General features: G+C 41.9%; 1 protein-coding gene across 1 annotated transcript in view; it reads left to right on the top strand.

The window, feature by feature from the left end:
* dmd (dystrophin) overlaps positions 1 to 11,767 on the top strand; it is a 176,651-nt gene extending 164,884 nt beyond the window's left edge. The window contains exons 76-78 of the mRNA XM_031582290.2: positions 1,828 to 1,948; positions 2,951 to 3,043; positions 10,257 to 11,767. Of these exons, the coding sequence (XP_031438150.1) occupies positions 1,828 to 1,948; positions 2,951 to 3,043; positions 10,257 to 10,351 (309 nt within the window). The 3' untranslated portion in view covers positions 10,352 to 11,767. The remainder of the gene's footprint in view (positions 1 to 1,827; positions 1,949 to 2,950; positions 3,044 to 10,256) is intronic.
* The last annotated feature ends 8,555 nt before the right edge of the window (positions 11,768 to 20,322 follow it).

Raw genomic sequence — 20,322 nt, 5'->3', positions numbered from 1 at the left:
CCCGACGTGGATGAGGCAGAGAAGAGATGATGTCGTCCGTAAATGGAGAAAGTTGTCCTTGCTGTGATGTCTCTGTTTTACTGCAGTTTAGGTCGGAGGATTTGATCGCTCAGAACGTTGCAGTTGCCTTCTGTTCCCGTTGGGTAGAGTTAGCTAGCAGGTCTATTGTTAGCTGCTTTCGCTAAACTTACTGCGTCTCACTTATCAGTTCGGTGACTGAGATCTTAGGCATATGTCGGCCGTAAGAAGTGAGAACAAAGAGAGTAGTTCTTCACCGTGTGCAGGCGATGCCTGAGGTGAGAGGAGGTCAAAGAGGCTTGCTCCTCGGTCGAGGCCGGGAGGGAGAGCTGAAGAGGTCCTGGCCAGGTGGGCGCCGACAAAAAGAGTCACATCTGGGAAGACGTTGCTTTTGTTCAAGCTAAAGGGGCGTGGTCGAAGTCGAATCAGGTTGCCGTTTTACGATAGGTAAAGTCTGACGTAGGTTCCGGATGAAACATACGTAAGTTAATGATTAAAGTCAACCACAATGGACGAATTCCAGTGTACCTACACAATGAAGCTGCTTAATGTGGGCTACTTGAGTCTCTGGTGCATCAACGCTTGATTTCATTACGCTCTAAAAAAAGACATTTCTTTCATAACATTTATTTCTTCAGGAACACACCAGTATATTAATGTTCTAAAAATGAAGGCTATTTCATGCAATCATTTGGCAAGATATTGGAGACATCTTACAATGGTGTGCATCACATCCTTCACAGAACAGTGCAAACCGGCTCTAACCAGGATACAAAGAGAAGCAGGAGGTGGATTAATGGTGGATAGAAACTGTGCAGGTGGATAAAAAATGTCAGAATCTGTAGTTGGAAAAACAGATGCATTACAGGTCTTCAACTGTACCCGTAGTACCCACAAAACACCAGTCTCATTGTCAGCAGTGAAAAAGCTCTGGAATGCTAGCCTTATTGGTAGAGTTTAAAAGAAAAAGCCATATCCAACACTGGGCAAGTCTGGCAGACTGGGATTGAAAATGCATTATAGACAGACAGATCTAAGTTGAGGTGTTTGGATCAGGGGCAGATATACAAGGTCAGTAATATTTTTGCTAACCCCCTGCTGCACTCGGCCTTTGGCCAAAATCACTGCCATGGGGATATCCTTTTCAACCCCCTCACGAGTGTCAAGTTGCTTTTATACAACAATTCTATTACAAACTAATTGAGTTTAAAGACATCAGATTTTTGTTTTTCTAGTTCATTTTGATTTTGCTTATTCTTTTCCGCTCCAAAAAGTAGTTCCAACTAAAGCGTTAAGTGTTGCCAAGCAATGAATACTCTTACTCTTCAGCACAGTTGAGTCAAAAAGGCTACATTTGTCTGGATGGTGATCATGGTGAAATTATATTCAACTTTATTGTCATTGCACAGAGTACAAGTACTGAGGCAACGAAATGCAGTTAGCATCTAACCAGAAGTGCAAAGTAGAAGAGTGCAGAGTATGTGCAAATGGTAATATAAATATAGATAAATATGGTATATACAGTATGACATAAGATATAAGTGGTATGAGCAGTAAGAACATGAGCAGCAATAAAGGTGATTAGTGCAGATGTGATATAGATATATGTATATATATAAATATGACTGCTGCTCAGAGGTAGTTGTGTTGTGCTCGACTGATCAGCTTGTCTGTGTGTCTTAAATCATTAAACTATGTTGCCTGCCCTAATTGTAATTGCTGCAGTCGATATTGTTTAAATGCTGTGACTACCAAAAGAGCTCTGCAGGTGGGCTTGATGTCTCATTCTTATGCTGGCCTTTGTCCTAGCCACAGACGGAGTCCAAGGCGAACGGCACTGCTCTCTCCTCCCCCTCCACATCCTCGCAGCGCTCCGACTGCAGTCTCCCCCTCCTGCGAGTAGCAGCCAGCCAGACTACTGATACTATGGGTGAGTAGAGTAGAGCATCATTGAACATGTTTCATCAAACACACAGTGCCAGACTACTGATACTATGGGTGAGTAGAGTAGAGCATCATTGAACACGTTTCATCATATACAGTGCATACTACTGATACTATGTGTGAGTAGAGCATTATTGAACATGTTTCATCATATACAGTGCCAGACTACTGATACTATGGGTGAGTAGAGCATCATTGAACATGTTTCATCATATACACAGTGCCAGACTACTGATACTATGTGTGAGTAGAGCATTATTGGGGTAAACAGACATAGGTCTATCTCTGTAGTGATCAGTTATTGGGGTAAACAGACACAGGTCTATCTCTGTAGTGATCAGTTATTGGGGTAAACAGACACAGGTCTATCTCTGTAGTGATCAGTTATTGGGGTAAACAGACACAGGTCTATCTCTGTAGGGATCAGTTATTGGGGTAAACAGACATAGGTATGTCTCTGTAGGGATCAGTTATTGAGGTAAACAGACATAGGTATGTCTCTGTAGGGATCAGTTATTGGGGTAAACAGACATAGGTATGTCTCTGTAGGGATCAGTTATTGGGGTAAACAGACATAGGTCTATCTCTGTAGTGATCAGTTATTGGGGTAAACAGACACAGGTCTATCTCTGTTGGGAACCTTTCCATGTTGTCAGATCCTTATAATAACATTAATGAGCTGGCAGTGGCTAAAACAAGCGTTTTTTCCTGTGATGTCCATGCTTGTTTCATATCACCCCATTGTATACTCGTTTTGTATTTGTCAGTTTTTAATGACCTAACTCAAACAATTTCAATCATTTTTGTCCCTAGTAAAAATTTGGACCAAAAAAAAAAAATAGGGCCCAGGTTGAAAAATCCAAAAGTTTCCCTTTTAAGTTTAATATTCAAATTGTATTTCAACGTGTTTATTTTCAAGCATACAAATGGAAAAAATTAAGCAAAACTCTATAAATTAAACTTTTTAAGATGTTCTTGTCTTGTCTAGGTGATGATGATTTGTCAAGTCCATCACAAGATGCAAGTTCGGGGCTGGGGGAGGCGATGGAGCAGCTGGGCAGCACTTTTCCTCACAGCCAGGGTGAGTGCACATACAAACATGGCCATTCATAAATCTCTGCATACTATGGCTAGACCCTATGTATGCTGTTCATGTTTTAATGTTTCAAATATTTTAGTTGTTCAATAATGTTGGAGTGGTGAATCATCAAGAACAGACTGTAGAGATAATTTGTTCTCTTAAGATTTCTAAGTAACCAGGATTGTGTGGTAGGTAGGTAAAAAGACCACACTCTGATTTCATTGTAAGGTTCAACAACAGGTCTGCTATGAAATATCAGGGCTTTCCTTACCACATAAACCCCTTCATGATTTAAAATAACCATAATTTTCATCCAAACTTCAACCTAGTCAGTAGATCTGTGACACAGGTCATATTCTTGGGTGGCACCAGCAAGGGCCTTTACCACATTAGTTAATGTATGCTCTTTATTTATTTATTTATTTATTTATTTATGTATTCATTCAATCAATGGGGCGACAGTGGTACAGGGGGTAGAGAAGTCGTTTAGTAATCAGAAGGTTGCTAGTTCGATTCCCTGTCGAAGCGTCCTTGAGCAAGACACTGAATCCCTAATTGCTCCTGATGTGCAGTGTGCCATCAGTGTAAATGTAAAATGTGTATACATTGTAAGTCGCTTTGGATAAAAGCGTCTGCTAAATGACTAAATGAAATGAAATGAAATCAATCAGTCAGCAAGTTAAATCCAAACAATAACACTGGCACACTAGCAATCAATTGGGTCAAAGCAGCACACGGAAGATGCACCACACAGCACACCACACAGCACACCACACACCACACCACACACCACACCACACACCACACCGCACACGGAAGATGCACCACACACCACACCACACACCACACAGCACACCACACCACACACCACACAGCACACCACACAGCACACCACACAGCACACCACACCACACCACACACACACACAGCACACCACACCACACACCACACAGCACACCACACAGCACACCACACAGCACACCACACAGCACACCACACACCACACCACACACCACACCACACCACACCACACCACACAGCACACCACACAGCACACCACACACCACACACAGCACACCACACCACACACCACACACCACACAGCACAGCACACCACACAGCACACCACACAGCACACCACACACCACACACCACACCACACACCACACCACACACCACACCACACACCACACAGCACACGGAAGATGCACCACACACCACACCACACAGCACACCACACAGCACACCACACAGCACACCACACAGCACACCACACAGCACACCACACAGCACACCACACAGCACAGCACACCACACAGCACACCACACACCACACACCACACCACACAGCACACCACACAGCACACCACACACCACACACCACACCACACCACACCACACAGCACACCACACCACACAGCACACCACACAGCACACCACACACCACACAGCACACCACACAGCACACCACACACCACACAGCAGACCACACACCACACAGCACACCACACAGCAGAATTATGAACTAGTAGACTAGTTAAAAAACTGAGAAAAAGTCAAAGTTGCCACAGTGTATCTATTCACCCCCTATTGCCAAAATTGGATAAAACTTAACATGCATCTACAGAATGTCCTCATAATTATGTTTGAGGTGTTCACATAAAATGAGTGTCTTGACACATCATAGGTGCTGAGAAAAAATCGACAGTTATTGCTCTCAGGCACGGTCTTGATATGATACAATCAGGCTATATGAAATGTGTACATATCCGACTGAATGTGTTGTAATAGTGATGGGACGAAAACTATAGTGATCACCTAGGCCGACACATATGGCTCCCGGGGTTATAGGAGGTGAACCAACTAAGGGGAGTTCTGGTGGAGAAGTGACGGCAAGATAGAGTTTGAATCGTATTGTAAACCTAGACAGCCCAAATGATATATTTGTGCAAACTAGTTATTTTATTTCAAATTCCACATATTGGGTATCTAACGAACACTGGCAATATATTTATTTTATTTGTGTAAGAATGTGTTTCTATTATGTCTTTTGGCATAGTGGCGGTAATACAGATCTCCTGATTTAAGTTAACCCGACAATGAATTGTAACGAGTTATTTGTTTGAGAAGTCAATGTCGGCTACACTTAGATATATTTGCTTGTGGTATTAGCTAGTGGTGGGGTTGTCACTGGGGTGTCATTCAATCCCATGGGATTTTGTACAATTGTATCTTCAGTACATTTCAGAAGTCAGCGATACCTCACAAGCCCACGAGTTTTGATTTTTTTTTTGCGTCCGTTTGTAGTAATGTCATAGTTTGGGGTGCGTATGCAGTTCCTGGAATAATGCAATATGGAACGAATATGTCAACATTGCAGAGATAAAAGTTTGTTTAGGTTAACTATTTGAGTTGATAAACTGTGGAACCAGGTAGCCTATGTATAGGGTAAAACATCATTTTATAGTTCACTATAAAAGCTATACTAAGACACCCATCACTAAAATCATCCTCCAATATAGATCCAGGTCCAATATGCAGAGCTGAGATAACCCAGCATAACACCACTAGCTAATACCACAAGCAAATATGTTGCCCTAAAAACATTAGCCTGTACAAAGCACAAATCTCCTAATGAAATAGTCAGATATATTTAAATGTACTCATCAGGTTCCTTTTCAGATTGTAGTAGTTCATCAATTTGTAGCTCGATATAACTATGTTTCATTGTCCTTGGAATTTAGAAGCCTGATAAGAAAAAGACCTTTAAAGCAGGGGTCTCAAACTCAAATCACCTAGGGGCCAATGAGCGTATAATGTGTGATGAGGTTGGTGAACACATGGCACGGGATCTGAGACCATTCCTACATACAGTATCTCTCCAGATCCTTCAGATTCCGAGGTCGACGTTTGTAGATTCTCCTCTTCAGCTCATCCCACAGATTTTCTATGGGGTTTAGGTCGGGGGACTGTAATGGCCATGGCAAAACCTTTGTTCTGCGGTCGGTGAACCATTTTTGTGTAGATTTTGAGGTGTGCTTCGGATCATCGTCTTGCTGGAAGGTCCAACCACGGCCCATTTTAAGCTTCCTGGCAGGGGCTGTTAGGTTTTTATTTAATATCTGCTGGTATTTGATGGAGTCCATGATGCCATGTATCCTAACAAAATGTCCAGGGCCTATGGAAGAAAAACACAACATCAAAGATCTGCCACAATACTTCACAGTGGGTATGAGGTGCTTTTCTGTATGGCAATCTATCTTTCCTGAAAGCCAAACCCACCCGCCAAACCCATCCACTTTGTTGCCAAAAGGCTCAAACATTTGGCAAACTGCGCTTTAGTTTGTTGTTGATTGACAGCAGAGGCTTTTTTTCTGGCAACCCTCCCAAACAACATGTGGTGATGTAGGTGGCGTCTGATGGTAGCTTTGGAGACTTTCTGACCCCAAGACTCAACTAACCTCTGCAATTCTCCAGCTGTGATCCTCTGGGATTCTTTTGCCAGTCGAACGATCCTCCTCACGGTGCGTGGGGTCAATGTACACACGTCCTCTTCCAGGCGGATTCTTAACATCTCCTGTTGCGTTAAACTTCTCAACTATTGCCATGATAGTGGAAATGGGTATTTTCAACTGTTTAAAGATTTTCTTATGTCCATTTCCTGATTTGTGCAGCTCAACAACTTTTCAAATCTTCACTGTGTTCTTGGGTCTTTCCCATAGTGATGACAAAGGGAATTTGGCCTGTGTTACCTCATATTTATAACCCAGTGAAACAGGAAGTTAAGAGTTCCTAATCAAACAGGTGAACTGAAAAATGTAAAACATGACTGGAAATATACTTCAGTTAGATTGTAATTATAAGATTTTCTAGGGGTGCCAATAATTGTGGCACACATGTTTGGAGAAAAATATATACTTTTTTTTTTTCAATAATTTTACTTCAATGAAAAGGTAAGATTTTTGTGAATTTTGAGTTAATGACCAAGATGATAAACAGCAAAGACATTTTTTCATAGCCTGTTTTGCTCATATTCACTAAGGGTGCCAATAATTCTGGAGGGCACTGTACCACATTGTCGTCAGGTAGTAATAGGAGCCGGTGTCTTCAATTCGGCATTTAATGTAGATATGCATGTAGAATCTTTGAAAGGTGTATCTTGAGGTGTGTCTGTTGTTGTCTCTGATGTTGACATGTGTCCTAACCCATTGTGAGTATGGAGGGGGGTGGGTCTGGGACACCAGACACCACTGTTGAGCCTTCTGGAGGTGTTGTGGGCCTAATTCAACGGAACACTGGCAAAGGAACTTACACTTGACAACCCCAGTAAAATGCTCACGAAGGCTTTGTTTTTGTTGTTAAGTATTGTATTATGGTTGTGGTGCAGCTTGTTTCATTTGTCTTTCTTTGGGGCTTTTAATCAGACAGGATAGTGAAGGTGGACAGGAAATGAGTTGGAGAGAGAGATGGAGAGTGGGATCGGGAAATCACCACTTGGGTCCCCGTGGGCGTTCAGGCCTTTTTATTGTCGGGGATGCTGCTTGCGCCTTTAGCTCCCCCCAATGGTGCAGCTTGTTGTGTATAATACTTAGGCTAGGTTGTTGGGTATGAGTCCTTGCATGTGGCAGTGAGAGGTTTGGCCGCCGTGGGAAATCCCCAACCAATAGCACAAGGACAACCAACACACATATTTTCCTGTGTATAACTAAAATGACTTTCAGGATTGTATAATGTTGTGGATCCATTCATCATCAGCAAGTGGTTGTGGTCACCCAAGCCCAAGACTCTGTTATTGATGAGCAGATTTAGTGAGATTCAAATTAGTTTCAGGCTATGCAGGCTCACGGTTTGTTTTTTGCCTGGTTGCTATGGTCGCCTTGTAGCTATGCTCATGATTTGCAGCGGTGTTGTCATGACTGTATGAATCTAGTCAATTTCATGTGACAAGTACATCACAGTTACCTTGACTCTTCTTCTACCTCTACGCTTTCTTACTAAGCTAGGTGTGTTCCTCAGGCTAGCAGAGCAATGAAATCAGTTGAGTTGTAGCTTCGCCTAGAAGATTGGCCTTCAATTGTGATACTTAGCAGCAAACAGATTGAATAAATTATCAACCGAAGAACTTTGTTTTCTTGTGTTTGTTAACTGACCTGGACAAATAGGCTAATTCGCCATGTTGTCCTCTTCAACAGTGAGTTAGCTTAAGCAGCATCTTGAGTTGCAACTTATCCGTTTCTCTGCTTTTAGCATAGATGTCCATATTCCTCCCTCTCATTTATTCCAAGAGTTCATAAGGGATGGTGACCACACAAATGTGCAACACCATATTAGTATTTTATTGACGCATGTTTACAATGGCAGTTCACTGACTCAACTCAATGGATGGCATTCAGTTTAATAGTTTGTCATATCTTGGCGTAACTGTATTTCTGATCTGATTGGTGTGAAGACGATACCAGGTTGGATTCCCTCGCCCGCCCACTTGCAATTTTCTGTTTGTTTTCAAGGAAGCCGTACATTCCTTGGAATCCTCTACACATCCACAGGGCATTTTTTTCTCTTTCAAATTCCAGTCAGAGCGGTACAACACACAATGATTAATGGTTAATTTTTCTAAAAAAAGAATTGAGAGAAGAGGCTAAGTGGGCGTGAACCTTCCCTTGGCAACATTAATGTACTGCTGTAAGCTTGCTGGAAAGTGAGAAGATTAAAATTTGACGTTAAAAAAACGTTTCTGTCATGGTAAAAATATATTGTGTAGAAGTTAAATCTGTATATAATGACGATAAATGTTTCATTAAGTATATTTCACAAGTGTATTGTTACAGAGATTTCTATGTCTCTTTCAATGATAGCTAGTTATGTAGATTATGTTACACTCTCCTGAATGTAATTTACAAAATTATAATAGAAAAGCGTAAAAACACTCGGGTGGCGAGAGTTAGATAGCTAGGAGAGCTTGGTTAACTGGCATGAGACAATAACTGTGACTGGACCATGAACTGATGCACTTTGAATCACTCTACTGTACATCTTGGCTGACAGAGCTGACTGTCCTCACGGAGGACATGTGTCCTCTCTCTGTAATAAGCTGTTTTATGTGGGAATGAATCAGAGACACACGGCTGAGTGGGAATGTAAATATATTCTGTTTTAGTCCGACAGATTTGTTTCACCAACGGAGAGGTTAGGCTACCCTAGTTGACAAACCTAAAACTATTCTGTATATAGAACAGCTTCTTTCACAGTATTGTACACATAGACACTAGGAATAAATAGCACCTGGAATGAATACAGCATTAATGTGGCTACAATGTCTAACCTAAAAAAAGCGTGCCACATTTGGCCCCGAGCTCAGACATGATATAGCAACACTTCAGTCACAGTACACAGACATGATATAGCAACACTTCAGTCACAGTACACAGGGTTATTGTCTCTCTCAAATATCTTTTCCATGCTGATCTGACAGTGAAGAATGTCCTTTATTTGTCATCAAAGATAACTAACAGACTCATCTAAAGCAGTACAGTTTGACTTGTCATTGGATATTTATATTTATTTTTGGTATACATTCCAGACTATGAATTAGAGGACATAAATGGATAATTAAATCAACCAATCAATTAGCTGGAATTCTGTGAACTCAAGAAAATATATTTTTGCAACTTTTATTGACAATTTTTTTCACCTACTCTACTGACTAATTCACTTGCTCTCTCCCCATTTCTCTCCCTGTCCCTGTCTTTCCCCCTGTTTTGTTTCCTGGCTTTTGTCTTATTTTTTTTTTTTCATTTTTTTTCTCCATTTCCAAGGAGGGCAACGGGTAAACCAGTGAGAGGTCAGTGGTGCTTTTAACCCAGTCTTTACCTCTGTCATCTTTCTTCACATATCTCTGATGTCTTGCCCCTTGCTGTACTAATTGAAATCATTGCTTGTCCTTCCTCTCCTCTCCTCTCAACACTTCTTCTGTTTCACCATACAGTTCAAGTCACATTGTATTTTGTGTAACTGTATTGTGTACACTGATGAATATTTCCAGCTATTTTTCTTTTCATTTTTTGACATTGTGTGGGGATATGGAATGAATGATTGTGGTGGGATTGTGTGTGATATGGTTTGATAAGAGTGTCTGTCACACATAATATACAGACAATGATGAAATGTGTTACGTGTATCACAAACTTTTCATCGTTGTTTTCTTTCCCCTCAGGTGTGTTTGTTGGTAGTCTGTTTCACATGGCAGATGATGTGGGCCGTGCAATGGAGTCCCTGGTCAATATGATGACCGATGATGTGGGCAACTGACTGACATTGGCCTCCCGTGCATGCTTTTTTTAGACTAAACCAATTAAAATGGACATGTTTACAAGGAAGAAAATCAATATGAATCTATTTTTGCTGAGTGATCTTGGTTCCAACACTTGTAGATTTCAGTAGTTTCTTACAGTAAATTGTTTTATTAACAAAGACAGGTTTTAAACTTCTATGCAATTGTTTAAAAAAAAATCTGAATCTTGTCAATGTACTGGCTATTTCTTTCTATGAAACATATTTCAAACATTTGTATTGATTAAAAAGAGTGATTGTAAACATAAGGGTGCTTTATGGAAGACAAACAAATGAATTAGTAAGTGAACTACATATTCATCACATGCATACTAAAAGGCAAGATGGTTATCTCAAATCATTTGTGAGTGCCACTATGTTTCTATGGATTCGGTACATTTCCTGAAGGTAGTAATAAGAAAAGAAAAAATGTTTTGAACTTTTTATATAAAACACTGATACCGTTAAAAATGTCATTCTTTTATTTAATTTATTATAAAATGAAAGGTTGTTTAATTCAGTCAATGTCCACTGGAATTACCGTACGATACATTTCTGAGATTTCAATCTAAACAATATGCTCTGCATCTCCATCAAACATGGTTTCACTATTTGAGCACTGGAGGGTATGATTGTATTGTTTTTGTGACTGAACACCTTTTTACTCTTGGTGTTTTATTTATGAGTGTTCTCTCCATCATTAACACTAATTCATGATGTTAGCTGCTGATATTTTTATAATAGCATCAAAGAAGGTTTTAACAGGATAAATATGAGTGAAAATCAAATGTCTTGTGCTATGCATAGTAAATGATTATTAATAGTCTTCATTATGAGATGGGAACTCATCCGTCTGGGTCAAGAATGTGGATAGTCTTCTGATTGTTAGTGATCTGTTAGTTGGCGACTGTGTCTCCACAGTACTGACTGATGTTCAAAAGGTGCTTAAGTGAACAAACGATTAATGATAAGGTTACGGATCAGTCACCCTCCTGCACAGTATTTTGTGCATGCCTAAAGGCTGAACAAAAACAAGCACATTTTAGAATAGTTTTTCATTCATTTTTGCACACTGTTTTAGTCCATGTCTTAGTATTGATACTTTTTGTTTTAGTGAAAGTGCTTTATCTATATTTTAGTTTTTTGCTTTATTGGGGGGGGGACATATTTTGTGAAATCACTGGTGACGGACATGGAAAGAATAACCCCATTTTCACATTAAAGTGTTTGAACCATGGTATTCCGCATGTTTGAAAAGTAACTTATATAGAGGATGCTTTTTTATTTTTCACTTAACTTTTGACATTTTGACTTTCCTAACATCAGATTTGCCTTACTGTTGTACTCTTAATGCTTTACTGTGTACCTCAATAAAGCATGACACTCTGGCATATATTTCATTATATGGTATAATGAATTTCATCACATAATGCAATTATTCATGTTTTTTGTCATACATTTTATACTACTTTGTCAGCAAGAAATGACAGGATTAGAGAGGGAGATGAGGGGACTTTGGGGTGTGGTACAGTGTTAGCCGAAAACAAGGATCAAGATATAAGACTTTACCATCTCACCCAACAGAAAGAGGATATCTTCGGTATCATGGTCTCAAGACAAGGTATCGAGAATTAAAACTAAGACAAAAATCACTTCTTTAAATTTGGAACAAACAGTCTGTCCAGATTTGTGGAGCCAAGTTAAATGTCTCTGATTAACTGGAAACCCAAATTCATTTTTGATGATGATTTAGTTACAATATCACACATGAACGTGTGGACTAAAATACAAATTCTGTGTTTTTCTCCACCTACGGTTAAAATGTCTGGAAATTGGCCTTTCACCCTACCACCTGGGAAAATGGCAAAAATGAGCCATTAGTTTTTCAATAGAGTTCACGTTTATCATACAAGAAGGTGTGAAAAAACATGACCCTGGTTCTGTGGAGCAAAATTCAAGCAAGCTCACTTTGCAAGCTCACTTTTAATAGCGTTTTGGCCCGTGTTTGCAATGTCACAAAAAACAATTGGCATTCGCCCCTTGACCTCAGACGTGATGAGCAAAATGTAGCCCCTCCCACAAACTCACTTTTACTCATTTTCAGTCAAAATCACGCATATCTCACATGAAGCTGTGGAATAACACATGAAGATGTGGGATCTCACATGAAGCTGTGGAATAACACACATTGGGTGTTTTTCTGAACCAGGACCTTAAGGAGTTTAAGCATTCACATAAGCATACGCAAATTAAGGGGTGGTATAAAAAAACAAATTGGGTGAGTTCTGAATTTTTTTTTGCCAGATTCAGCAACTGGCATTGGTAGAAACTAAATGAAATTGTATTTATATAGCGCCAAAACAACAAAATTGTCTCAAGGCGCTTTACAGAGCCCAGTGCCTGAACCCCCCTTAGAGCAAGCACAATGGCAACAGGGGCAAAAAAAATCGCTTGGGGGGGGGGGGGCCCATCTGCTTGAGACCGGCCGGGTAGAGATAGAAAGGGGGCTGGGGGGGTCGTGTGGCAGAAGGGGAGGGAAGCATCAAAAGGTAATTGTACATGATACATACAAACATCATCATGCAAACGTCATATGGTATATACCTGTATAACAGCTTAGTGGGTATTACTATTACTATTACAAGGGTAAGTAGCAATATAGGGTAGAATAACAAACATCATATGGTACATACCTGTATAACAGCTTAGTGGGTATTACTATTACTATTACAAGGGTAAGTAGCAATACAGGGTAGAATAACAAACATCATATGGTACATACATGTATAACAGCTTAGTGGGTAATACTATTACTATTACAAGGGTAAGTAGCAATATAGGGTAGAATATGTGTATCACAGTATGGTGGGGATGGGCAGAGGGTTTTTACAAGAAGATCGGGTGGAGAGACTACAGCAACATCCCACAGCGAAGATAGTGTAGACTAGGAGTGTGTGTGTGTGTGTGTGTGTGTGTGTGTGTGTGTGTGTGTGTGTGTGTGTGTGTGTGTGGATCGGGTGGAGGGACTACAGCAGCATCCCACAGCGAAGATAGTGTAGACTAGGAGTGTGTGTGTGTGTGTGTGTGTGTGTGTGTGTGTGTGTGTGTGTAGATCGGGTGGAGAGACTACAGCAACATCCCACAGCGAAGATAGTGTAGACTAGGAGGGTGTGTGTGTGTGTGTGTGTGTGTGTGTGTGTGTGTGTGTAGATCGGGTGGAGAGACTACAGCAGCATCCCACAGCGAAGATAGTGTAGACTAGGAGGGTGTGTGTGTGTGTGTGTGTGTGTGTGTGTGTGTGTGTGTGTGTGTGTGTGTGGATCGGGTGGAGCGACTACAGCAGCATCCCACAGCGAAGATAGTGTAGACTAGGAGGGTGTGTGTGTGTGTGTGTGTGTGTGTGTGTGTGTGTGTGTGTGTGTCGATCGGGTGGAGGGACTACAGCAGCATCCCACAGCGAAGCTAGTGTAGACTAGGAGGGTGTGTGTGTGTGTGTGTGTGTGTGTGTGTGTGTGTGTGTGTGTGTGTGTGTGTGTGTGTGTGTGTGTGTGTGTGGATCGGGTGGAGGGACTACAGCAGCATCCCACAGCGAAGATAGTGTAGACTAGGAGGGTGTGTGTGTGTGTGTGTGTGTGTGTGTGTGTGTGGAGCGACTACAGCAGCATCCCACAGCGAAGCTAGTGTAGACTAGGAGGGGAAGAAAGAAACAAAGTGAGTGGGTGGAGTTCGGCTGACAATATGTGTAGATGTTTCCACATTCATCAGTATTTGCGAACAAAGGTCACGCAATAAAGAGAGAACATTTTGTTGGGAGACATCAATTTGTTAAATAGATAAAGAGATACATTTAGGGAAGCAATTAACAGTAGGCAATATGGCCACTTTATCAGTATCACTATAAGCATTGGCAATATGATATAGAAGGGGAGAGAGAGAGGCTGCCTGGCCAGGTGTATGGGAATTTTATTTGTTTAGTTTTGATGAGTTTTAATTAGGATAGCAATTGTGGCAGTGTCCAACTGGCTGGCGACAGCCACAACACGCGTTGCATGCTGTACCGTAAAGGCCCTCCCTCACGGTATAGCATGCGCTGTCTGTAGCCCAGTTTTATTGATTTGGGGAATTTGTATGTGTTATGTTGTGGTGAGATATGCTTAGTTCTGTTGGCTGGCTTGGTGCATGGGGAATGTTAGATCTATTTCGACCTCACTCAGACCGTCACCACGGTCTACACCTTGGATGCTGCCTCTCCTTACTACCTGTCTCGAGACCATAATGCCAACAGGGTCATGTGAGTGACTGGGGGCTGGACCCGCAGTATAAAACACGTCCGGGGACACGCCCCTTTCTCTTTGCCTTTCTCGCCTCATCTGAGACCGGTAAGTTTGGTATTGTATTAAGGAATCCTCTTGGCAGACGACTGGAGTTGGTGCAATATCAGAGGTTGCTGGGCACAATGTCAGCAGCAGCTGCAGTGGTCCCACTAGGCCTCCTCAGGGTCACACGGCCATTCAGGCACTACGTCCCTGGAGAGACCAGGCCCTCTTATCTCAGGGGGCCCCACTGGGGAATATCCCATCCTGCAGGGCGGTTGTGACCACAGACGCCTCCCTAACTGGATGGGGAGCAGTTTGGGAAGGCAGGACAGTTCGGGGTACATGGCATTCCCGCTGAAGGGGCGAGCATATAAATGTGCTGGAGCTGAGGGCAGTTCATCTTGCACTAGTGGAACTTCTCCCCCTTATCAGGGGCAGACATGTCCTAGTGAGATCGGATAACTCCTCCACTGTGCACCACATAAATCACCAAGGGGGCGCCAGGTCTCTGCGCGGCCTCCAGGTTGCCTGGAAACTCCTGGTGTGGGCCCTCACCCATTTGGCATCCCTGAGAGCAGTGTACATTCCGGGAGTGCAGAACCGAGCGGCAGACCTCCTGTCCAGGACTGGCCCACCCTCGAGTGGAGACTGCACCCGGGTGTGGTAACTCAGCTGTGGTCTCAGTTCGGCAGAGCTCAAGTTGACCTGTTTGCATCGTCAGAGACGACTCACTGCGACAGGTGGTTTTCCATAAGGGACCAATGGGCACCTCTGGGTCAGGATGCTCTGTCCCAAGACTGGCTGTATGCTTTCCCTCTTCTTCCCCTGATCCCCTACGTCCTCCACAAGATCCTCGCAGGCCATTACAAGGTCTTGCTGATAGCTCCCAAGTGGCCGGGGAGATGGTGGTTCCCCGCTCTCCACCGCCTGGTTCAGGGGCAGCCATGGCCCCTTCCAGTCAGGGAAGATCTCCTGTATCTGGCACCCCAATCCAGCACCTCTACAGCTGTGGGCATGGCCACTCCTCAGCCCCTCCTGCAGGAGCTAGGTGAGGCAGTTATGCACACCATACAGAGTGCCAGGGCTCCCTCTACGCAGGCTTGCTACAGACATAAATGATGTACATTCTCAGACTGGTGTCACAACAAACGGGTCATTCCACGCCAAACGGGACAATGGCTCCCACTCGACCGTCTCAGATTTGGCTGAAAAAAAGCAAGGTTGTTCATACACTTCTTAATAGGTATGGTCCAAAATATTAGCTCTCTACTCCTAATAGTTTTGTCACAATAGGATGTTTTAGGGGGGAGGGGGTGCCAATACTTAAGACGCTTTTTGAGCAGCGTTTTCTGAAGAGCCATTTTCAAATTGCTATTACTAGAAAAGGATTTAAGCTAGCTCCTTCAAACTTCCAAGGGTGTGGCTTGGGTATATCATAGTATTCGGGGTGCTTGAATTCGCGCGAAAATTTTACTTTAGGCTTTGTTGCAGCATCTTTGAAGGCCTGTGGAAAGCTCAATGTTAAAGCTGGAGACTTGATATTATACACAGACCTTCCTATGTATGCTTCATATGTTGTATTAAAAAACTGTCCCTATGTGATGAATGGTCTGGAATATATTAAAGCTTAAAAATGGTTGCAGAAACTATGGATACAAAGTTTCAAGTTGCAGACTTTCCTATATCGAGGAATAACAGAAAAGAGACGTTATGGGTGCTATCCCTAGAATGGCCACTGAATGGCACTGTTGTGGTTGGAAAACCCAGTATATCTACACCATCGGTTCCCAAACTGGGGTACGCGAAGTGGTTCAGGGGGTACGCGGGGAGAAAATGTCCGCGATAACAGAAAACGGATGGAATTCGCAGAATGTACCGTTTGAAACAGAATTGCAACTTTCAGACGGAAACATCATTTTGTGCATCAAAATCGCCCAAATTCCCATGCATTTTGCCCTGCAAGGCTGTATTTCTTTCTTATAAACACAACAACGATCGCAACAATGAACGAGCATTAATTAGAAAACAAAACTACTGAGAAAATGTCACGTCTGTGCTGAACTCCGCTCCGGCCACGCCCCCCTATTCAACACAGACCTCCGTAGCCTGTCAAATGAATTCGCTCATCTTCCCAATTGCCTGTAAATAATGTTTTTTTAGTCTTCTGTTCTGTTGATGGCTGGCAAACAACAATCTTAGAAGGTTTGGGTCACTTGTGGCACATATTATTCACTCATTTTAAGCCATCAATCTACCTCCGGGTGAACAAAATGAGCCGAAACGGATTAAAACGGAATTAAAGTAAAAGGTGAAAAGGATTTTTTTTTTCAACGGGGAAAAAGTTTGGGAACCACTGATCTACACCATAGAATGTCTTACAGACCCGAAACTTGGTGTCATACCTAATTAAGCCACGCCAAACACGCCAGAGGTGGTTTCAAGTCTCTAAGATTTACGGTTCCTGAGATAAAAAAATGTTTTGTCACAGAAAGACCATGTCCTCAATACTATGCATACAAAGTTTCAAGTTGCAGAGACCTTCCTATCTCGAGATATAACAGAAAAGAGATGTTATGGGTGCATGTCTGAGTCAGCTAGAACCAAAAGGGGTCCAGACCAGAGAACAGGGCCAGCCATGGTCAGACCACAACCTCCCAGTGCTACCATGGCACTAATGAGATTGGATTTGCTATTTGAAAGATAAGATTAAATTAAATAGATTGGAGTCACGTGAGTAGTGCTATCTATTGGTTGGTCTATTAGTATTCCAGCTGATCTAATCACTAAACAGCAGTGTTTTCTGCAGCGTCCTCTTGATGTTGTCTTCATGTAGTGAAACTCTTCATGCAGTGTAAAGTGTGCTGGTGTGTGGGCGGTGCTAATCACCTGTAAAAGATTGGGCCCCATTTAAGGTCTGTTTGGCCCCAGACCACCATCCAGTGGTGGAATGTAACAAAGTATTTTTACTTCGTTACTGTTCTTAAGTAAATTTTTACTTATCTGTACTTTACTTAAGTAAAAATAATAATGCATACTTTTCACTTTTACTCTATTAAATGTTTTAGCTATTATCTATACTTTTACTCCAATATGTAACTACAATATGTGTTGTTACTCGTTACATTTTATGAACACAGTTTCGCCAAAATGTTGCCTACACAAAACTATGGATTGCGTTGCTGTTTTGGAAGTTTAAACCAATCAGGTGGCTCTATCAACATTGATATCTGAGTGCGCGTCTGGCAGCAGCACTAGCGGTAGCTTTGCCTGTTATACCTGAACATTCAACAGACAGCCTGACTACTGCCTATTCAACATGGATCCAGAGTTGGCCTGAACTGAGCCCTCTGATATGACCCACCCTTGGCCCTATTTAAAAGATATGTTCGAGTTCAAAGGCCCCAAGAATGAGGAGGTTTCAATGCGTTTCCTGTCTCCCTCAAAAAAAGGAGTTGGCAGCCTTCAATAATTCGCCCTCAAATTTAAAGTAGCATATCAAGGTAAGCAGTGATTGCTATGCTAAGTTAATGTCCCTGACTTTTGAATATTGATATTTGTATTTAATTTGTTTACTGACATGATATTATAATGTTATCTAGCGAAATGCATGTTGACATACAGCAATAGCATCAAAAAACATGATTGTATCTTCATTATATATTTAACGTATTGGTAAGATAAAGCTGGTAGGTTAGCTATGTCAAGCTAGCGTGCCTTGTTCTGTCCAGTTTTACAATTACATTTGTTTTTCATGTTCCATGTTTCCCTTTTTTACACGTTTACAATTAAATAAAAGATTTAAAGATATCACATGGTGTCTTTATTGGTTTGGCTTAATGGTATTAACTTTGCAAATAATCCCTGGTAGATAACTTGTAATCCGCAGATATAGTGTGAACAGTATTACAGATGGTAGGCACAATAAGTACACCAACCATTCCAATTAACAAATGTTGTTGCTTATAATTATTACTAGTAGTGACATCTGTAGAGGCATTTATTACCAGTAGCTATTTCTTTATCAAAATGGCACAGCCTAGACATTGAGAGACAACCCATTGCGTGAGTACTTTTACTTTTAATACTTAAAGTAAATTTAAAAGTAAGTACTTTTTACTTTTACTTAAGTAGGATTGTTGATGTAGTACTTTTACTTTTACTTTTATTTTCCTGGGTACTTGTACTTTTACTTAAGTACTAAACTTCAGTACTTCCTCCACCACTGCCACCATCCCTGTGTGCGTTGTCCAAGAGGAGAGGAGAGGAGGGGAGGGAGAGAAGAGGAGAGGAGAGGAGGGAGAGGAGAGGAGAGGAGAGGAGAGGAGAGGAGAGGAGAGGAGAGCATAGGAGGAAAGGCAGAGTATCATTCATGCATTAAAAGAGTGGAAAAGAGACAAATTAATGAAAAATGTCTGGATGCTGTCATTTAGATAAAGCCCTATAGGAAATGCATGTATTGAATTCCGGCATTGTATCATCCTGTGTTAAATATTAGGAGTAAAAAAGGTGGGGGCTATTGGTCGAAATGTCACGATGCTGTCTTTTAGATAACGCATTGTCTAAAGTCAATTGACGCGATGTAGTCATTTCATCAATCTTGGGTTAAAAGATGCTGTAGCTTCATCGCCCTCCTGTGGACACTGTTGGTAACTACACATTTTTGTCTTTTAGATAAAAGCTGATATAAATGCAATGATATGATTGATTCATTTAAAACTTTTTGCATTAAAATATTCAATGATATGATTGATTCATTTCACACTTTTTGCATTAAAATATTCAATGGTATGATTGATTCATTTCATACTTTTTGCATTAAAGTATTTAATTTAGTGTAGCTGCTTCATCCTCGGCCAGGGGAAGGTGCACTTTTGTCAGGCACCTGCCAGTCACCTCCTGCCCCCTTTAGAGGATGGCCAAAGTCATTCAGCTAAGAGCACGGGTCCCCTGTCGTTGTCTTTGTGAGAACTATTGAAAGAGAAGCCAGGTGAGTGTTCCCTTTAGTCAGGCAGCTCCTGCCCCCTTTTTGAGTGTCACCGGTCGCCAGGCACTTGTCAGCCAGCTCAGAGGATGGGGAGAGTCCTTCAGAGGATGGCCAAAGTCATTCAGCTGAGAGCAAGGGTCCCCTGTTGTTTCCTGTAGTCAGGCACCTTCCAGACAGCTCCTGCCCCCTTTTTGAGTGTCACCGGTCACCAGGCACTTGTCAGCCAGCTCAGAGGATGGGGAGAGTCCTTCAGAGGATGGGCAAAGTCATTCAGCTAAGAGCACGAGGAGAGGAGAGGAGAGGAGAGGAGAGGAGAGGAGAGGAGAGGAGGAGAGAGGAGAGGAGAGGAGAGGAGAGGAGAGGAGGGAGAGAAGAGGAGGGAGAGGAGAGGAGAGGAGAGGAGAGGAGGAGAGAGGAGAGGAGAGGAGAGGAGAGCATAGGAGTAAAGGCAGAGTATCATTCATGCATTGAAAGAGTGAAAAAGAGACAAATTAATGAAAAAAAAGTAGTGAAAAAGAGACAAATTAATGATAAAGTGTCATTTAATTGAGCAGAGAGGAGAGGAGAGGAGAGGAGAAGAGAGGAGAGGCTAATATTCCATTTTGTATTCCACTATTGTCTCTGTACTTTTAAAATACAATAATATTAGT

The sequence above is a fragment of the Clupea harengus genome, chromosome 16 (genome assembly GCF_900700415.2).
Source record: "Clupea harengus chromosome 16, Ch_v2.0.2, whole genome shotgun sequence".
Lineage (NCBI taxonomy): Eukaryota > Metazoa > Chordata > Actinopteri > Clupeiformes > Clupeidae > Clupea > Clupea harengus.
This window is presented reverse-complemented; position numbering and strand designations above follow the sequence as displayed.